Source organism: Chlorocebus sabaeus, chromosome 27 (assembly GCF_047675955.1).
Source record: "Chlorocebus sabaeus isolate Y175 chromosome 27, mChlSab1.0.hap1, whole genome shotgun sequence".
Classification (NCBI taxonomy): Eukaryota; Metazoa; Chordata; class Mammalia; order Primates; family Cercopithecidae; genus Chlorocebus; species Chlorocebus sabaeus.
The window spans coordinates 45,177,279-45,195,023 of NC_132930.1; the positions used below are offsets into that span (position 1 = coordinate 45,177,279).

General features: G+C 59.5%; 1 protein-coding gene across 2 annotated transcripts in view; it reads left to right on the forward strand.

The window, feature by feature from the left end:
• The first annotated feature begins 9,666 nt into the window (after positions 1 to 9,666).
• Positions 9,667 to 17,745, forward strand: part of HTRA3 (HtrA serine peptidase 3) — a 37,965-nt gene continuing 29,886 nt past the window's right edge. Inside the window, exon 1 of one of the 2 annotated variants that reach the window (XM_008018016.3) lies at positions 9,667 to 10,292. In XM_008018016.3, the coding sequence (XP_008016207.2) occupies positions 9,908 to 10,292 (385 nt within the window). In that variant the 5' untranslated portion in view covers positions 9,667 to 9,907. The remainder of the gene's footprint in view (positions 10,293 to 17,745) is intronic. The other variant, XM_008018015.3, reaches the window with a different exon arrangement.

Sequence of the window (17,745 nt, forward strand, 5' to 3'; positions counted from 1 at the left end):
AACAGTTGCATAAAAGTAATCGTTATTTTTCCCAACTTGAGAACGAGTCAGAGATGGAAAGGGAGAGCCAGTCAACAGAGCTTCCAGTTCTCCAGCCTTGTAAACCTGCCGGGGAGCTTCCTGCCGCTAAGCACCCGCGAGCAGCCTGGATTACATTTCCTCGGGGGTTCCAGAGTCGCTGGGCCAGGGTGCACGGGGATACTCAGCCCTCTGTGGCTCTGGAACCTCTCTCTGGCTGCCTCCCCCATCCCCAACTCTGTAAGGCACCCAGCCCAGGGTCAGAGAACCCCGATGGGGTGAGGTGGGGACCTGCTCCTGAAGGTGCCCTCAGGATTGTCCACGCGTGCACGTGGCTTCTCTCACGGTGCCTGCATCTGAGCCGCTGCTACTTCCTGACGGGGATACACGGCAGGTGCACGTGAAGGATCCCTCACTCCACCCAGACTGAGGCCTGAGGGGCCATGTGCATGGACACCATCTTTCCAGTTGTTCCGTGGACAATCCCTCCACTCACTGTGGGGAAACGCTCTGCTCATGGACACAGCCAAGCACCTGTTTCTGAAGGTTCTGAGTCTCCGGGTTCCCACCTTTCTTTGAAGTTGTGCTACATTTTCATTAGCTTCTCTCACCGAACACGTGAGTACAAAGAGGCACGGCAGGAAATCCCCAGTTCCTAGACGCGGCCCTCCCTGCTTCACTGTGCAGTAGCAACCACACGCCGATTTCTCCCCAGGGAAACTGGAGCCATTTCCCCAGCCTGTGGAGGAGTCATCCTCTGGGCCTATTTGTTCAGCGGAATGAGGGGCCCAATTGGCCAGGTGGCAGGTTCGTCTTCTGATTGCTGGGACCATTTCTGTGTGCCCTGTTGGAAGCACTCCTACCATGGGAACCAAGATTCCCGCCAGCAGAGCTTAAAGAAAATAAGGATTTAGCCTTCGCTGACAATGGCACCAGCTTTAGTCCAGGCCGCATGCCTCGTGGGGGAGGCCCAAGGGGCAGTGTGTGTCCAGAGCCAAGGCCACCCCAGCCTGGGGGCAGCGATGCCTAACCTGGATATTGACAGGAGGAAGAATTATCCACGGAATGCAAGTGGAAAAGGCACCGCAGGGCGAAGGCCTGCAGGCTGGAAAAGGCCAGCGTGTCACTGCAGGAGCCTGGGGAAACGGGGAGCCCCAGCAGATGGAGAGTGGAGGCTCCAGAGCCCTCTACTCCACTGCCACGGCCAGGCTGGCGGTCGTCAGCCCAGGCCTGCGGGCAGGGGTGCTGGGAAGCTGACGCCTTGGGGGTGATGTCACTGACCGCCAATGGCTGTAGCAGGAGTGGAAGTGCTCAGTCTGCACAAAGACACCACAAGCTCTTCGCTGACCCAGAGACCCACAGAAGGGGCTGGGGTGCAGCGGGGGCCCCTTTTGGGGCAGGGAATCCACCGCGGCAGCATGGCTGAAGCTTCCTGCCAACTGCAGTAAAATTATAGGGACCCTTGCCACAGCTGGAGGGAGCACACCGCAGTCCTGCAGGGACCAGGAACACACTCGTGTCCACCCTCCAGGGCTGCCCAGGGGCTCCTCCACAGCCGCTGAGTGTCACCTCTTGAAGGGTTTGTCATCGTACATATCCCCACGGAGGTATTTAAGATGAAAGGGGCATGGTCTCTGCAAATCCAGATGCCACAAAAGTGCCCTCTGCCGACACAACCCTGGTGGGGCCACCGCCTCTCTCGACCCCAGCTTCTCCCCACCCCTGCCCTTGCCCCTCCACCTGTGCAGCCCCCAGCACCCCTGCCATGCTTGGCATCACATCCAAACTCTTGCCAGGGCCCGCATCCTGGGCCTGACCCCACTGTAGCCCACCCACCCCTGCTTTCACCTCCCGCCACTGCCCTACGCTTGGTTAGAAGGAGAGATTTGGGGCCTTCCCTCCGTCCTGGCCTGTCCCTGCCACCCCTATTCCCAGCAGTGGGATGTTCAGGACATGCAAGTGCTGGCAGGTGGCACGGTCAACGCCACCACCAGCACCCACAGCTGGGCCTGGGAAGAGAATTCCACCCAAACCTGCGTCCAGTCCAGGGCAACAGGGCCCAGGGTCACGGGCACTCCGGCGGGAGTCCAGGGCCCCAGAGTCAGCCCCGCCCTTCTGCCGACCTGCTGTGACCCTGAGCAGATGATCCCGACTCCTGGACCCTCAGCTCCCTCCCTGCACAGGCTCCCACCAGCCCCTGCTGACCCGGGTCACTCGTCAGGCGTCATGTAGCTCACAGGACAGGCAGGACAGGCACCACCAGGAAGGTGCAGCCGTGGGGAACGGGCAGGCAGAGCCCCCGCTCTCAGCCACGGTTGGAGGACGTGGACTGCAGTCTGCAGCGGGATGCCTGCAGGGCGGTGGCCTCCCAGGGCAGAGGCTCTCTCAGGACCCTGGGCTGGGTTCCCGGCAGGGTGGCCCCTCAATTCTGCCCAGTGAGCCTGGACTGCAGCGTCGCTAGCCAGGGCGTCTCAGTGATGGCCGAGGTTGCAGGAAGGTGAGGGGATTTCCCAATTCCAAATGTCACCTCCATCCCTCCTGTGCCAGGCTCCCAGCCTGACCTGCCTGACCTCTCACCTCAGGCTCTGGCTTAGGTCGGGGTCCCCCAGATGCAGACGAGAGCCTGACTTTGACCTTTGTGGTGCCGGGGTGGAGGGTTGCGCTGTGCTCAGGATGGCACCAAGCGGTTCACGGCTGGAGGGCACCAGTGTCTGCACCGCACCCTGACACAGCCCGGGAAAAAGTGTGTGCGCACGTGGGAGACAGACAGGTGAGAGATGGAGAGAGAGACACACACAGAGACACAGAGAGAGATGCACAGAGACACAGAGAGAACAGAGACACAGAGACACACAGAGGCACAGAGAGAGACACAGAGACAGAGAAAGACACAGAGACAGAGAAAGACACAGAGACAGAGAGAACAGAGACACACAGAGAGACAGAGAAACAGAGAGAAACACACAGAGAGAGAACAGAGACAGAGACACACAGAGACACAGAGAGAGACACAGAGACAGAGAACAGAGACAGAGAGAAAACAGAGACACAGAGACACACAGAGAGACATAGAGAGACAAAGAAACAGAGAGAAACACACAGACACAGAGACACACAGAGACACAGAGAGAGACAGAGAGAGATATACAGAGACAGAGACACAGAGAGACATAGAAACACAGAGAAAGACAGAGACACAGAGAGACACAGACAGAACAGAGACACAGAGAGAGACACAGAGAGAGACAGAGACACAGAGAGAGACACACAGAGACACAGAGACACACAGAGAGACATACAGATACAGAGGGATACAGAGAGACAGAGACATAAAGACAAAGAGACACAGAGAGAAACAAAGACATGCAGAGAGACACAGAGAGACACAGAGAGACAGAGAGACAGAGAGTGATAGAGGATGGAAGGAGATAGGAGAGGTGGAGGGACAGAGACAGAGCCAGAGCAGTAAAGCGGATGTCATAGGACGTGAGTGTTTGGGAACCCTGGGGAAGGTATATGGCGTTCTTTGTCACTCTCATGTGTCTATGACTCTATAATTATCTCAAATAAAAGTTCAGAACGCGCGGAAGGAGGTACATCCCGGAGGAGGGATTCGGGGCCAGGCTGGCCCAGCACAGAACAGGGAACGCTGCCCGAGTCGGGAGGAGCAGGAGGGCGGGGACAGCAGGGCCCCCAGCAGCAGGAGGCGGCAGGGTCGGGGTCACTGCTCCTGGGTCTGGGGTTTCTTTCTGGTGGGGTGAGAATGTTCTAAAATTGATGGCAGTGATGGTGGCACATGTGTGGATGTACCAAACACTAATGAATCTCACACTTTACAAGCATGAATTGTATAGTTCGTGAATTATGTCACAAAGAAGAAGTTGCATATATGCATGGTACACAATCTATATATTATATACAATAATGTATTTTATATTAAAATATCATATATTATATATTATTTTTATATATTTTGTTTAAGACTTTTTCTTGCTGGACATGTGAATAGGAAGAGGCACCACAGGAGATCCCAGTTATCTGACAGGGTACACCCTGCCCCCCTGCGCGTCCGCAGCCTCAGCCGCCTTCTCCCAGGAAGGAGGAGGCTTTGCCCCAGCAGGTAGAACAGCCCCTGTTGCCCACTTGCTCAGCAGAACGGAGGCCCGCATGGCCAGGTAGCATGTGACGGGGTGTGCTGGAAACCAGGGTCTGGAAAGGTGGAGCAGTTTCGGGTGATGCCGGAGCTGGCTGTGGGAGTTGGGGCCCGGGAGGGATGGAGGAGGAAGTCCTTGCAGCGGGGGTCCTGGGAACAGGGAGGCCGGAATGCACCACTGTCCCCACCCGTGGAGTCTCTAGGACGAGGGTCGGGCTGACTCCCAGGGCTTAGGAGGGAGGGGGTCAGGTTGGGTCAGGGAAGAGACGACAGTGGGACAGTGGAGGGAGGCCTGTGTGTGTTTCAGATAGAAACTGCTGTCCCTGGGTGTGAGCTGTGGAGCATTTTGCCTGAGGGTGTCTTAGAGGTGGTGGTACTTAGGTATGAGGGGTGGGGTGTCGCTTCACCTCTCAGAGCGTCTGCATTCTTCCCCAGGACATGGGAATGGTCACAGGATTCAACCACACCTGGTCAGGGAGCAGTGGGAACTGGCTCAGCACTCGCACTGTGGAGAGGGTGCCTGAGGAGCACCTGCTTCCCTGCAGGAGCCCCGAGGGTCACCTGAGGCCTCCTTGCCCTTCAGGGCGGATGCCCCACCTTCACGGCCCTCTTCAGTCCCCCAGGCCCCTGGAGCCCTGTGGAGGCAGCTCAAGCATCCCAGCCCTACCCCACAGAGCGGATCCCAGCCCTACCCCACAGAGCGGATCCCAGCCCTACCCCACAGAGCGGATCCCACCCCAACCCCACAGAGCGGACCCCAGCCCTACCCCACAGAGCGGATCCCACCCCAACCCCACAGAGCGGATCCCAGCCCTACCCCACAGAGCGGATCCCAGCCCTACCCCACAGAGCGGATCCCACCCCAACCCCACAGAGCGGACCCCAGCCCTACCCCACAGAGCGGATCCCACCCCAACCCCACAGAGCGGACCCCAGCCCTACCCCACAGAGCGGATCCCACCCCAACCCCACAGAGCGGATCCCACCCCAACCCCACAGAGCGGATCCCAGCCCTACCCCACAGAGCGGGTCCCACCCCAACCCCACAGAGCGGATCCCACCCCAACCCCACAGAGCGGGTCCCACCCCAACCCCACAGAGCGGATCCCACCCCAACCCCACAGAGCGGATCCCACCCCTACCCCACAGAGCGGATCCCAGCCCTACCCCACAGAGCGGATCCCACCCCAACCCCACAGAGCGGATCCCACCCCTACCCCACAGAGCGGATCCCACCCCTACCCCACAGAGCGGACCCCAGCCCAACCCCACAGAGCAGCATCCTCCCTACTCACCCTGGACAGCTTCCCTATTCCTGACACCCAGGTGGACAGAGCCACAATTTAGGCCACTACCTCATCCCAGCTGCCACTGGAGGATGGAGGCCTCAGATGACACCTGGCCAGTGGCCCCTCAGAAGGAGGACAGAGGCCGAGCAGCCTCCAGGACAGCAGCACCATTGGTGGGCAGGTGGGGCTGGTGGTCTTGGGAGAGCCGCCTCCCTGGACAGGACATCTGCTCCCAGGAGGCAGAGGCCTCTGTGGTCCAGGGGGTTCACATTCAACCTCTCCTGGCAGGGCTGGGTGGAGTCAGGGTGATTTCCAAGAAGAGTTCAGGCTCCAGACAGCCAAAGGAGGAGCACCACGTGAAAAAGGAAGAGGACCCTTGCCCAGCTGCGTGACCCTGATTCATCTTTTCATTTCATCAGTCAGGGCGGATTCCAGGCCCTCGAAGCCATCTCCCAGCTCCTTCCCCCTCCTCCCAGCCTTCCTCCTGTGAGCCTCCACGTCACTTCTGTACAAGATGAGTCCCTCTGCCTGGGTTCCAATCCAATGCTACAGCTCACTCACTGTGATTTTGGACACAGCGATGAGCTGTTGGGCCTCCCTGTGCTTTGCTTTCTTTATCTGTGCAATGGGCATGGCAATAGTAAGACCTCCTTCAGAGGGTGTGGTAAGGGCTAGACCCCTGCACAGTCCCTAGTCCGCAGTATATCGCAGAGGCTCAGTCAATGTGACCTACTAGGGTCAGTTAGCCTGGTTGTCTCAGCCACCCACTTTCCCTTTGTGGGCCTCAGTTTTTCCTTCCATAAAATGGGTACGGAACAGCAGTGTGGTTCTGGGGGAAGAACATACACTTTGCGGTCAGATCCAACTTCTCCTAAGCCTGGGTCCATCACCTAAAGGCTGAGGGGCCTTGGGCAAGTCATTTAAACTCCCCTAGCTCGGCTTTCTGTACCCATGAAATGGCTGTAACCGGCATTCCCTTTGAGGGGTTGTTCCCAGAGCTTACAGAAGCACCCAAGGAGGGCAGAGCTGATGTCAGTGTTGGGAGGTGCAGAAAGGGTGGCCCATGTCATAACCTACGCCCACCCCCCACCCATCTGCCTGAGGAGAGCCCACCCTCTGAGTCACCCACTCACAAGTCCACCGCGTCTTATCACAGCTGACGATGGTCTCTGAGGTCTCTGGAGTGGTGTAAGCAATGACCTCATCTGACACGAAGCCTGGACTTGGGCAGGGGTCAAGCCAAAGGGCCAAGCCTGCCCACAGCTTGGAGGGCTCCCCTACAGACCCAGGATGGGCACTGCTGTCCAGCTCTGGGCAGAGATGGGGGGATGGGATAGGGCCATGGGGTCCTGGCATGGGACAAGAGTCCCCTGGAGAGAGGCAGACCCTGGCCCAGCCCAGGCCCAGCATAAAGGGAGCAAATTCCATTCCACTGAGGATAAGCAACATCTCATCTTATGCTTGTTTGTAAAGAACTGTCAAAATTTCGGGCAGGGTGACAAGGGGCAGTAAGTAGAAATGAATAAAGGAGGGATGTACGTAAATTAAACAAGCTTCCTGGCATTGCTGAAGAACGAGCTGAGATAACACAGGCCGGAGGGTCTGCCCTGCACCTGCACACGTTGGCCTGGTGGAGCCTGAATCTGGAGCTCTGGGCTGACGACAGAGGTAGTCCCGTACCGGGAAGCCAGAGACTTACAGGAACCTCCGGGTGGGTCCCAGGCCCTTGGGGAATCCTCCCCTACTCCTGGCCCCTAAGTCAGGTGCTCAGGGTTAGGGGGCTGGAAGGCCCTGACGTTTGCTGAGGGAGCAGCAGTGCAGGGCAGGAGCAGCAGGGGGTGCAGCTCTTCTAAGGACAGCGCTGGACTCCGGCCAAGCTCCAGGCAGCCACTGTGAGCCCCTGCCCATTTCAACGAAGAACAAAGGCGACCCCAGGGAACTGCATTCCAGCCGCAGAGCAGAGAAGGGTCTTTTCACTCCGGGCCTCAGTTTCCGTCTCTGTACAAGGGGACTAAATCCCCACTGCAAGGAGGTCAAGGCGGTTGGGGGCAGCATGGTCTTCAGGGAGGAGCAAGGACTTGACCTAAGGACAGGCCCAGATCTGAGGCCCCCCTGCCAGAAGCTCCGACGTTCTACTCCCCTGGCCTGTTCTAAGGATCCTGACGCCCACCTCTCAGGGGCCTCTCAAGTGTGTGCAGAGCACCCCAGCAGCCTCAGGGCCTACACATCAGCAGCTGTGGGTCCTTGGAAACTGTGGCAGGTTGTGCAAACTCTGACCTGGTGCAGCAGCTGGTCCTGGACCCTCTCTGAGACTCAGTTTCCCCATCTGTGGATGAAAAGCTTAGGGGAAATGAGCTCTCGGGCCCTTCCCAGGGACTTAGTTTTCTGTGCCCTGGAGGATCCAGGGATGGAAAAGTGTTGATCTTCAGGGCCAGGTGTCTGCAGGAAAGCACAGGTCCCCCAAAAAGTCAGCTCTGGGTCACAGTACCCCACCAAGGCTTACTCGAGGGGCAGGCCTTCTGGGCACGTGAAGAATTCTCCTTGCCCCTTAGGCAAGCCCACCCTGCAGAGACATGAACCAAGAGCCCTGGCCAAGGTTGAGGGAGGTTCAACCCAGCCCTGAGGTCCCCAACCCCTAGCATTCTGGGCCATTCCAAGAAATGGCCTGAAATTCTCCACATCTTCAAAGCAAAATGCACTTCAGGTTTGCAGAGGCAGAAATGCAGGCGCTACTGCCCGTTGTCAAAGGGACTTTTAGGAGGAGAAGCCCCAGGTCCCTTCTCTCCCCATCTCCTGTGACCCTTCAAACTCTCGCTCTCTCTGGGTCCTATGGAGGCTCACACTTGGGGCCCCGCCTCCTCCCACCTTGTCCTCCCCAGACACCCTGTCTGATGGGGCCACTCCCTGCCTGATGCCTTGGCAGTGCTCAGGCCTTCAAGGACCCAGGGCCCTCAGGGAATCAGGCCCCTCCACCTTCCCATTCCATGAGGCCCTTTAACCTCCAACTCCCCCTGCCTCCTCTGGACCAGAGGTGCCCCTCCCCATTCTTAACTTGGGTGTCTGTGAAACTGGATGGAAAAGTTATCCCAACAACTCCAACTGAAGTCCAGCATTCATTCCTTCGGGGGTGCAGCTGACCCCAGCCAGCAGGACCTGTGGCTCCACGGCCAGTAGAAGCTGAGTGTTTTCACCCTGACGTCACCGCCCACACCGAAGGTGTCTCCAGTGGCAGCCCTCTGCCCCGGGCTGCTACGAAATGTCCACTGGTATCAGACGGCAGACCAGAACCTATAATTAACACGCTGATAAAGAAGCCCATACATAGGCCACACTGTCATGAATTGTTTCATGTATTTTGATAACTGTGTTTTGATAGAATGGTTCCCCTTTGTGACCCTGTGGTCTTTGTTTTATGCATTTAAATGTACTTGACGACATCTTTCTGAGAAGGACTCCCAGGCTTCGCCACGCAGCCCACGGGACTAGGGACTTACAAAGTGTGAAGATCGCAGCTCCAGGCTGTGCACCCGGGTTGTCTCCTGCTACCCGGACCTGCTTTTGCTTGGGAGCCTCTACCCAGGTCACCGCCAGGTCCCCCTTCCCATCCCACTGCCGCACATCCAGATCCTCTCCAGGTTTGACATTTACCTCCAAGGGGGGTTTTGCCCTCTCCCCTGACTCTGCAGCCTTCACACCATCAGCTGACGCACTGTCACCAGACTCTGACCTTCGCGATGGGACCTGGGTCTGAAGGGTCCCTGCAGAGAATGCAGGAGCAATGATGAGAATGGAAACAGCTTCCTGTTCCCTGGACAGCCAGGACTCGGGAACGCTGCCCAGGCCTGGCCTCTGTGATTCTTCCAGCGACCCTATGAGCTTGAGAAAAGCTGTCAATTCCTCTTTCCTGGAGGAGGAAACTGAGGCACAGAGGAGACTGGACCTGGACAGACCCCTCTAGAGCGGGGAAAATGCATCCTCCAAGGTTTACTGGGATAGGCTGGGCCTGGGGGTCCCCACCAGAAAGGACCCCTGCGTGTCTGTAGCCTCGCGTTTTCCCGACCAGGCAGACCAGAGTCCCAAGGCCTGCTGGGTGGGTCCAGGCCCGGAAGGCCAGGCGGGGCCCTGTCGGGGCCTGGGCGGGGCTGGCGGAGAGGCCGGGCCGCCCCTTCCAGCGAGGGCGGGCTGGGCGGTCGCCTTTAAAGGCGCGGGCCGGCTGGCCAGGGACCGTCAGGCTGGAGGGAGCCGAAGTCCCTGCTCTCCCCGCGCCCTGGGGATGCTCCTGCTGTCCCGACTGCCCGCTAGCCTGAGCCACCGGCGCATGTGACCGCGCGCCCACCCCAGTCCCATCCGTAGGCGCCCAGCCCCGCAGCGGCCTCGTTGTCCCCACCGGCCCCCGCCGGCCCCCGCCCGGTCTCCCGCGCTGCCACCCGCCGCCGGCCTGGCCGCCATGCAGGCGCGAGCGCTGCTCCTGGCCGCGTTGGCCGCTTTGGCGCTGGCCCGGGAGCCCCCCGCGGCGCCGTGTCCCGCGCGCTGCGACGTGTCGCGGTGTCCCAGCCCCCGCTGCCCCGGCGGCTACGTGCCCGACCTCTGCAACTGCTGCCTGGTGTGCGCCGCCAGCGAGGGCGAGCCCTGCGGCAGCCCCCTGGACTCGCCTTGTGGGGAGAGCCTGGAGTGCGTGCGCGGCCTGTGCCGCTGCCGCTGGACGCACGCCGTGTGTGGCACCGACGGGCACACCTATGCCAACGTGTGCGCGCTGCAGGCGGCCAGCCGCCGCGCGCTGCAGCTCTCCGGGACGCCCGTGCGCCAGCTGCAGAAGGGCGCCTGCCCGCTGGGTAAGCGCTCTGGGGCCGGGGAGGAAGTGAAGCTTCTTTCTCTTGGGGAAACTTAAGGCCGGGAGTTAGGGCCGAGCTCGAGGTCGTCTTTCCCTGGGCACCACCGGGTGGCCCTTCAGAAATCATCCCACCAGCCGTCTGGTCTTTCAGATGAAGAAACTGAGGCCCAGAAAGGTAAACCGCTGTCCCCAAGGTCACAGAATTAGTCAAAAGGGAAACCCGGTGGTCTCCTGGCCACCTGAGGGGCGTCATCTAGGACTATTTCCAGCTCTGGTCTCTTCAGAACTGATGTCTCGTGCCCATTCCCCTGGTCCTCGGACCCCTGCTTTGTCTGGGTATTGGATGAAGGACACTCTTTTCTGCCCTAAATCTCCAGTCCTGGTGCCCTCTTGGGTGATACCTTCTTTCCTTGCGACTGTGGTGGAGTGCAGGTCTCCACAGGACTGTGTGGGAAGGGTCAGGCTGCAGGTCCCTGAGCTGCTTAGGGCGCCCCAGGGAGAGGCTGCTTGGGGGAGAGAACTTCGGGGTCAGACCCTAGAACAGCCTGCCCTGAGGCAGTCGGCTCTGAGTTGCATCTCACTGTGCAGGTGGACTCTGTGCGTGGAGGAAAATGCTGGAAAACCTGCTATACCTTTTTCCCTGTTTGTGGTGCCTCTTAGGAAGGCAGGCTCTGCTGCAGCCAGACAGGGGCTCACTGAAGACCAGCACTGGGCCCCAGGTTCATGGTTAGGAGTCAGGGCCCTGCGTGCCATCAGCTTGCAGGTGGCAGGGAGAGAGGCAGTAGCCGCCAGAACAGGCTCCGTGGAGCCTCAGGAGCACCATGGGGAGCACCAACTCCAGGGCACCTGGGAAGCCTGCAGAGGGCTTCCTAATTTTTCTGCAGAGGGCTTCCTAATTTTTCTGCGGTCCTCTGAACACAATTCCAAGTGTTTTCATGGTCTAAAAAGGTTGGGAAACTGAGCGCTCTATTCCTGTAGTGGAGACTCTCAGGCTCAATCTATCAGAGGTTCTGAGAAAACCTGCAGTGTTCTCAATTGATAAAACCCAGGAGTTCCCCCAGAGAATTTCAACAGAGAGCTCTTCTTTTCTGGCAGAACACACACGTCCTCCTCCCAGCACACTGGGGTTCCTGGGAGCCCTGTGCGGGAAGCATCACTCGGGATTAGCTAGGATTATGTGGAAGAGTCACCGCAGGGTTTGGCAGGGAGTCCTGGTCCGTCTTGTGCTGGTACAACACACCTGAGACTGGACAGTTTATACAGGACAGAAGTGTATTTCTCACAGCTCTGGAGGCTGGGACGTTCAGGACCAAGGTGCCAGCAGGCTCGGTTGTCTGGTGAGGGCTGCACTCTGCAGAAGGGAGGAAGCTGCGTCTTCACACAGCAGAAGTGCAGGCAGGGACAAAGCGGAACGCTGCCTGTAGCCTCTTTTATACGGAGCTTCAGCCCATGCTGGAAAGGAGGAACCTTCGTGACCTTGTCACCTCCTAACTCCCCACCTTTTCATACCATTACATGGGCAGCACCTCTGTTTTGGAGGGAACACGTTCAAACCATCATGGAGGTGAGGGTGATGAGGTCTGGCTTGTGTTGAGACTGCCCAGGAGGCTGAGGGGTGCGAGTGTGGGGCTGCGGGGTCTCAGAGACGTTGTCATTGACTCAACACCTGCTGCACTGTCACGGTGGCTCATCAGATTGGGGCTTGGTGCCGGGGTGCCTTTCCTGGGTCTGCGCATTGCAGCCCAGCTGTGTGGATGGGGGCCACCTCCCCACCCTGCTCCCCACCGTGGAAGGCACTATGAGAATAGGGCTGCAGGGCGCAGGGCTGGCAGGGAGCCGGAGGCAGCCTGGATGTTCCGAGACACTCACTGACTCCTGGAGTCTGTGTCGTGAGGCGCCTTCTCCGTGTGCCTGGCTGGCCCCAGGCTGGTGACAGGCACAGCCATGTAGCAGACCCTGTTGGTGCCCTCAAGCCTCACAGACCATCAAGGGGACAGAGGGAGGGTGCGAGGAGGAAAATAGTCTGATCCCCACAGACAGGTGCATGGGGAGCTCAGAAGGCCAGGAGACGGCCAAGAGCGTGGGGTCATGGGCTGAGGCCTCAGTGCTCCGGGATCTGCGGGCCCAGCACGCCTCTTCCCGATGAGGTGACCTTAGACCACTTACTCACCCTGAGTTTCCTCAGATGAGAAGGGGGTGTGACATCAGCACCTGCAGGAGAGCTGCTGCCAGGCACGAAGGCACACGCCCGTTGCCTGATGGGCGACCCCACACCACGATATTTCACATGTTGTTATCACTGTGGTGACCGACCCGAATCTGTTTCACCCGGCAAGGTGAGGAGAGGCTCTCCAGAGGAGGTGCTTCTGTGCCAAGCTGGGGAGGAGGAGTGGGAGCTGCCCGGGGAAGGATGGGGAGGACGGGGAGGGCATGGGCAAGGCAGAGACCTGCACAGGACCTGAGAGCCCTGTCACCACCAGAGCCCATGGAGCCAGGGAGGTGGTGGGGAGCTGGGGCCCAATGGGGAGGGGAGGCAGAGAGTGCAGGCTGGAAGCTGCTGGCCATCTCCAGGGTGCCGCTCACACTGTGGACGGTGTGCAGCCCTGCCTTTGTAGCCCGGTGCACGGGGACCTTGGACGCCCAGCTTTCGGCAGGGTGACACGCAGAGTCTACTCCCCGTGGAGGCCTTAGGTGCCCGGCCTCTCCCCAGTCCTGCCGCATTTCCCACGGCAAGCCTGGTCCTTTCCCAGGCAGCGCAGATGTGTTGCCGGAGGCCAAGGAGGCTGAGGGACTGCTCTGAGGTCACATGGTCAGGAAGTGACCCGGCGGGGCCTGGTCTGGGTCTAGCTGGCTTTGAAGGCTATGCTCTGTGGGGCTTTTCCTCTGCAGGGGTGGCAGGGCCCCGAGACTGGGAGTCGGGTCAGGCCTGGGCCCCCGGCTCCATCAGGCTCAGCCTCCATGGAGTGTTCCAGCAGCGTAGCCAGGCTTCCGCCCTCCTGGCCAGAAGTTGCTGGGTGCTGGCCACACTTAGTGGTGTGCCAGGCGCTGCCGGGCATTTCTGGGAGGAAGTCTTGCCTGGTGAGGGCAGCCTCCTGTGGGCTGAGGTTCCTTGTGCTCTCTTCTCCCCTCCCTGTGTCAGCTCCTCCACCTTCTCTCACCCTCTGTAGTCAGGAGGGTCTCCTTGGTCCCTTCTCACCGCGTCCCTCCCCGTGAGCTCAGCTGCCATTAAGTCCTCCCCAGGTGCTGGGCCTTTGGGCGCTATCTCCAGCCCTCAGGTGTCTCCTGAGCTAGAGTTGTGTGGAGATGCCTGTGGAGCAGCCTTGGGCTCCACTCTCCCAGCCCCACTGAGAGGAGCACCAGGATGTTCAGTGGGGAGCCTCGACCCCCTCCGTCCCTCCACCCCTCATTCCCCTCTGCTCCTCATTCCCCTCCGCCCCTCACTCCCCTCCGCCCCTCACTCTCCTCCGCCCCTCACTCCCCTCCACCCCACACTCCCCTCCGCCCCTCACTCCCCTCCACCCCTCATTCCCCTGTGCCCCAGGAGTCCTCTCAGCTCACCCACAAAATGTCTCCTGGGGTGCTCTGACTTCCCCCCACCATCCTCCCTTCCATCACTTCCCACACAGCAGCCAGGATCACCTTGGTCAATCTGTCCTGCCCGTCACCTGCAGGCTTCCCCGCAAGTCACTCCAACACTTACTTTGACTCACAGGGCCTTGTGCCTGCCACCTGGCCCACACCACCCTCGGTGCCGTCTCCCACTGTCTCCTCATCCCCTGTGCTCCAGCCTCGCTGGTCTTTTTCCCACCTCGGGGCCTTTGCACGCACAGTGCCCACTACCTGGAGTTTCCTTCCCTCGCCTTCGTGTGGTGGGTTCACCTGGATGTCTCACCGCCCCTGAGCCGCCTGCCCTGGCCACTGTGCCCAGTCGTCCTCATTGCCTGGTGAGCACACCCAGGGTCTCCGGTGGGCCCTGCACACAGCTGTGACTGTCAGTCAGCTTCTCTGCGTGATCTCCATCTCCTCCAGACTCAGAGCGTTGCAGGGCAGGGGCCTGGGCCAATGTGTGGCCTCTGTAGATGACATGAAATGAGACAAGGGCCCATGTGATGTGTGAATCTCCTATAACCTTCCGGGTCCTTCTTGCGTACCTTCAGTGACGGAGGATCACCACTTCTCAAGGGAACCCTTGCATCTTCTCAGGTCCACGTTAAGGCAGCTCAGTTGCACAGAGCGGATAAATGTCCATCCACGGGGTGGTAAAAGCGGGGATAAATGCGTTTCTGAGGGCCTGTGTGGAGAAGGGTTTCCCTTTGCGCATAACCAGCGCTCTGAGGCCATACAGCCTCTCCTCTGGCTGCAGACAAACAGGCCTTGGAGCCCGCCTTGCGCTCAGAATGTAGAGCCCCGGGGCAGTTTACAAGGTGGCATTTAATCATCGGCTTTTATTGTGCAACCTCAAGCAGGTTCTGACGGCATCTCCCGGTTGTACTTATTGAAGAACTTGGGTTGACTTTTGACTTGTAATCCTCTTAGCAGCTTCCTGGGGCTGCACATGCGTTGGAGTTCAGCATCTGGGACCACTCAGGCAAGATGACACCTCCCCTCCTGCCCCGCCCACTCCCGCTGGGGCGGCAGGGCCGAGCCGCAGCATGTGGCCGCACTGGAGGACTTGGAACTGCCGGCAGAGCTGCTTGGCCAAGAGCCTTTGCCAAGGCCGCCAGGAGCCAGGAGTCCAGCCGGACTGGAGCTGAGACCAGGGCGCTGTGCAGCTGCCCTTCCTGCCAGGGCTTGGCCTAGCAAATGCACCCTCACCCCATCTGCCAGCCTGCAGTCTTCCCCCAGCAGGCCACTGCCCTCCCATGAAGCCCCACACAGCGGCCTGAGGGGACTTGGCAAGACCCCGGACCTTCCCTGCTGAAAGCTGGGCCATGACTCCCACGGCCTCAGGACTAAGCATAGTCTCCTGGCGGGTTCGCAGGCTTGGTGCCCCCAACCACTGCCTCCTGCCCACATCACCACAGCCACAGATCCCTGTGAAACCCCCATCCTGCACTGTGAGGGACCAATGGCAATGCATGGAGCCCAGAAGAGGACGAAACCGCCTTCAGAATGGACAGAGGGCTAGATTAGGAGGGCTTTCTGGAGGTGGTGGCATCCAGTTGTAGAGAGGCGGGTACAAGGGGGCCTGTGCCTCCCACAGGCTCACCAGGGCCTGCCAGGTGGTCTGAATGCCCTCCACCCAGGCTTGCTTTGAGGGAGGGAGGTCACCAGGTTTTACAAGGGTCAAGGGTGTGACCCTGGGTTGTGTTCCAGGCCCACAAAGCCTTCAACACATCACTGGGGTATTGATATCCTGGTTCTGTATAAGAAAGGGTTCAGGGAGCTATAGGAAGCTGCCCTCGGTCACTCAGGTAGGGATGGACGGATCTGCCCTGAGCCCAGGTCCCCTGGTTCCCCAACCAATGCTCTGAATACCAGGCAGGCCCCTAGTACCTTGGGGAAGTGAGGCCTTACTTAGTTTTGATGAGGGTGTTTGTGGACTAGTGGATGAGACAGGGTTTAAAATCACAGACCCCTGTCCTTTGTGCAGCCAAGACATGACCAGGACACGTCCATATGTTCCCCAAGCTGAAAGCCAGGTCTAGTGCAGGGGCAGCAGGTGACTCCTGGAATTGTGCAGTGTACAGCCTGCCCACCTGTGTGTGTTACCCTGCTCCAGCACACAACGGGCAGAGCGCCAGGACCGGGACCCAGTTCTGTCCCTCATGTCTGGCTGCTCAGTGCGGAGTCCCAGCTCTACCCCAGAAGTCTCTGAAGCTCTTTGCACCTCAGTTTCTTCATCTGTGAAATGGATAACAGGGGGGCCCTCCTCACTGGTCACTGGATAAACGAGATGATGGACTGAGTGTGCTTTGCACGGGGCCGGGCTCATAGAAGTTGATGTGAAGAAAGGATGGCAGCTGGACGTGTCTTACAGAAGTGGAGTTTGTGAGAGTGAGGGAGAGGAGTCGAGGAAGGGAAGAAGCTGGAAGGCGGTGTTTGTGGAGGTGCTGTCGTGTGCTGGCCCTGTCGGAGGGAGTTTCATTGGCCCCGGTCAAGGCAGGGAGGGCTTCCTGTAAGAGGAGGGCCAGGGGCTGTCTTCCCTGCCTTCAGTGGCATGGATGCTCAGAGGCCTGCCTGACCCATGGCACTGTGCACAAGGACCAGCCTTCCTGGTAAATCAGGCAGGCTGGCGGCAACGCCTCCTCCTCCTCCGAGGGGCTGGCTGCGGCCCAGCTGGGTGTGGAGTTTCACAGCCAGAGGAGCCAGGCTGGCCCTACATTGAGGACGGGTCTAGGTTGAGCTCCCCTGGGGCTGGACAGGCTGTCACATTTGCCAAGGCCCAGCACGGAGCTGGGGAAGCGCCAAGGCCAGGGCCTGGCTGTGCCCTTTGGGCAGGTCCCCTGACCTCTCTAAGCCTCGTTTCCTTGCCTGTAAAATGGACTCAGTTCCTGTCTTGCAGAATTGCTGCAAGAATTCAATGAGATCACAAACTTCGGAGCCCAGCCTGATGTCCCGTGCCCAGATCGGGTCCCGCCTGCGAGGTGTGGCCCGTGGAGGGGAGGCAGCGGGTTGCTCTGGGCCTGGATTGCAGCCCTCGTCCCTCCTGCGTTCCACATGGACACGTCCCTGGGCTTGAGGGTGGCAGACAGCAGAACCCACCCCATGGGGAGCCACAGCTGGACCTGAGGCTTGTGGGGGCACAGTTCACTTGGGGACATGGCTGGGGGTGGGGGGCGCACAGTTCTCTAGGGGACAGGCAAATTTTCCAGAGGAGGAAAAACACAGGAAGCTGTCCTGGGAACTAATTAGACCCAGGAGGCAGCCCCTTGTGGTGGGCGGGGCTGGGGGCTGTTGAGCGGGCCCCTGGAATGGCTCCTCTGTCTCTGAAGAGCATTCATTCGCTCCCTCATTCGCTTCCTGCCCCATGCTGTGGGCCAGGTCCAGCCCAGGTGCAGGGGTGCACGCCACAGGCACACCCCCAAGGGACCAGCTTTGGGAAGGGACCAGCTTTGGGAAGGGTACCAGCTTTGGGAAGGGTACGAGGTGCTGTTGGGCCCAGAAGGAGAGGTGGATCACCGCACTTGCAGAGTCGGGGCAGGCTCCCCAGAGGAGGCTCTGCTGGCCTGGGCCCTGAGGAATGACAGGAAGGGCATATTCCTGGCAGAGGGAACCACATGTGCAAAGGCACAGTGACACTTAGGAGCCTGTGTGTGCAGGAATTAAGCCGAGGTCCATGGGGGAGAGTGGCAGCACGTGAGGCTGCAGATGTCAATGGGACCAGGACACCCCAGGCCTTGAATGCCCTGCTAAGATGTTGCCTTCTGGTCTGTAGACCATGGTCACTGTTATGGACAGATGGTCACAGCCTGGGACCCATGGCTATCCACTATGGCTTGTCCATCCCCAGC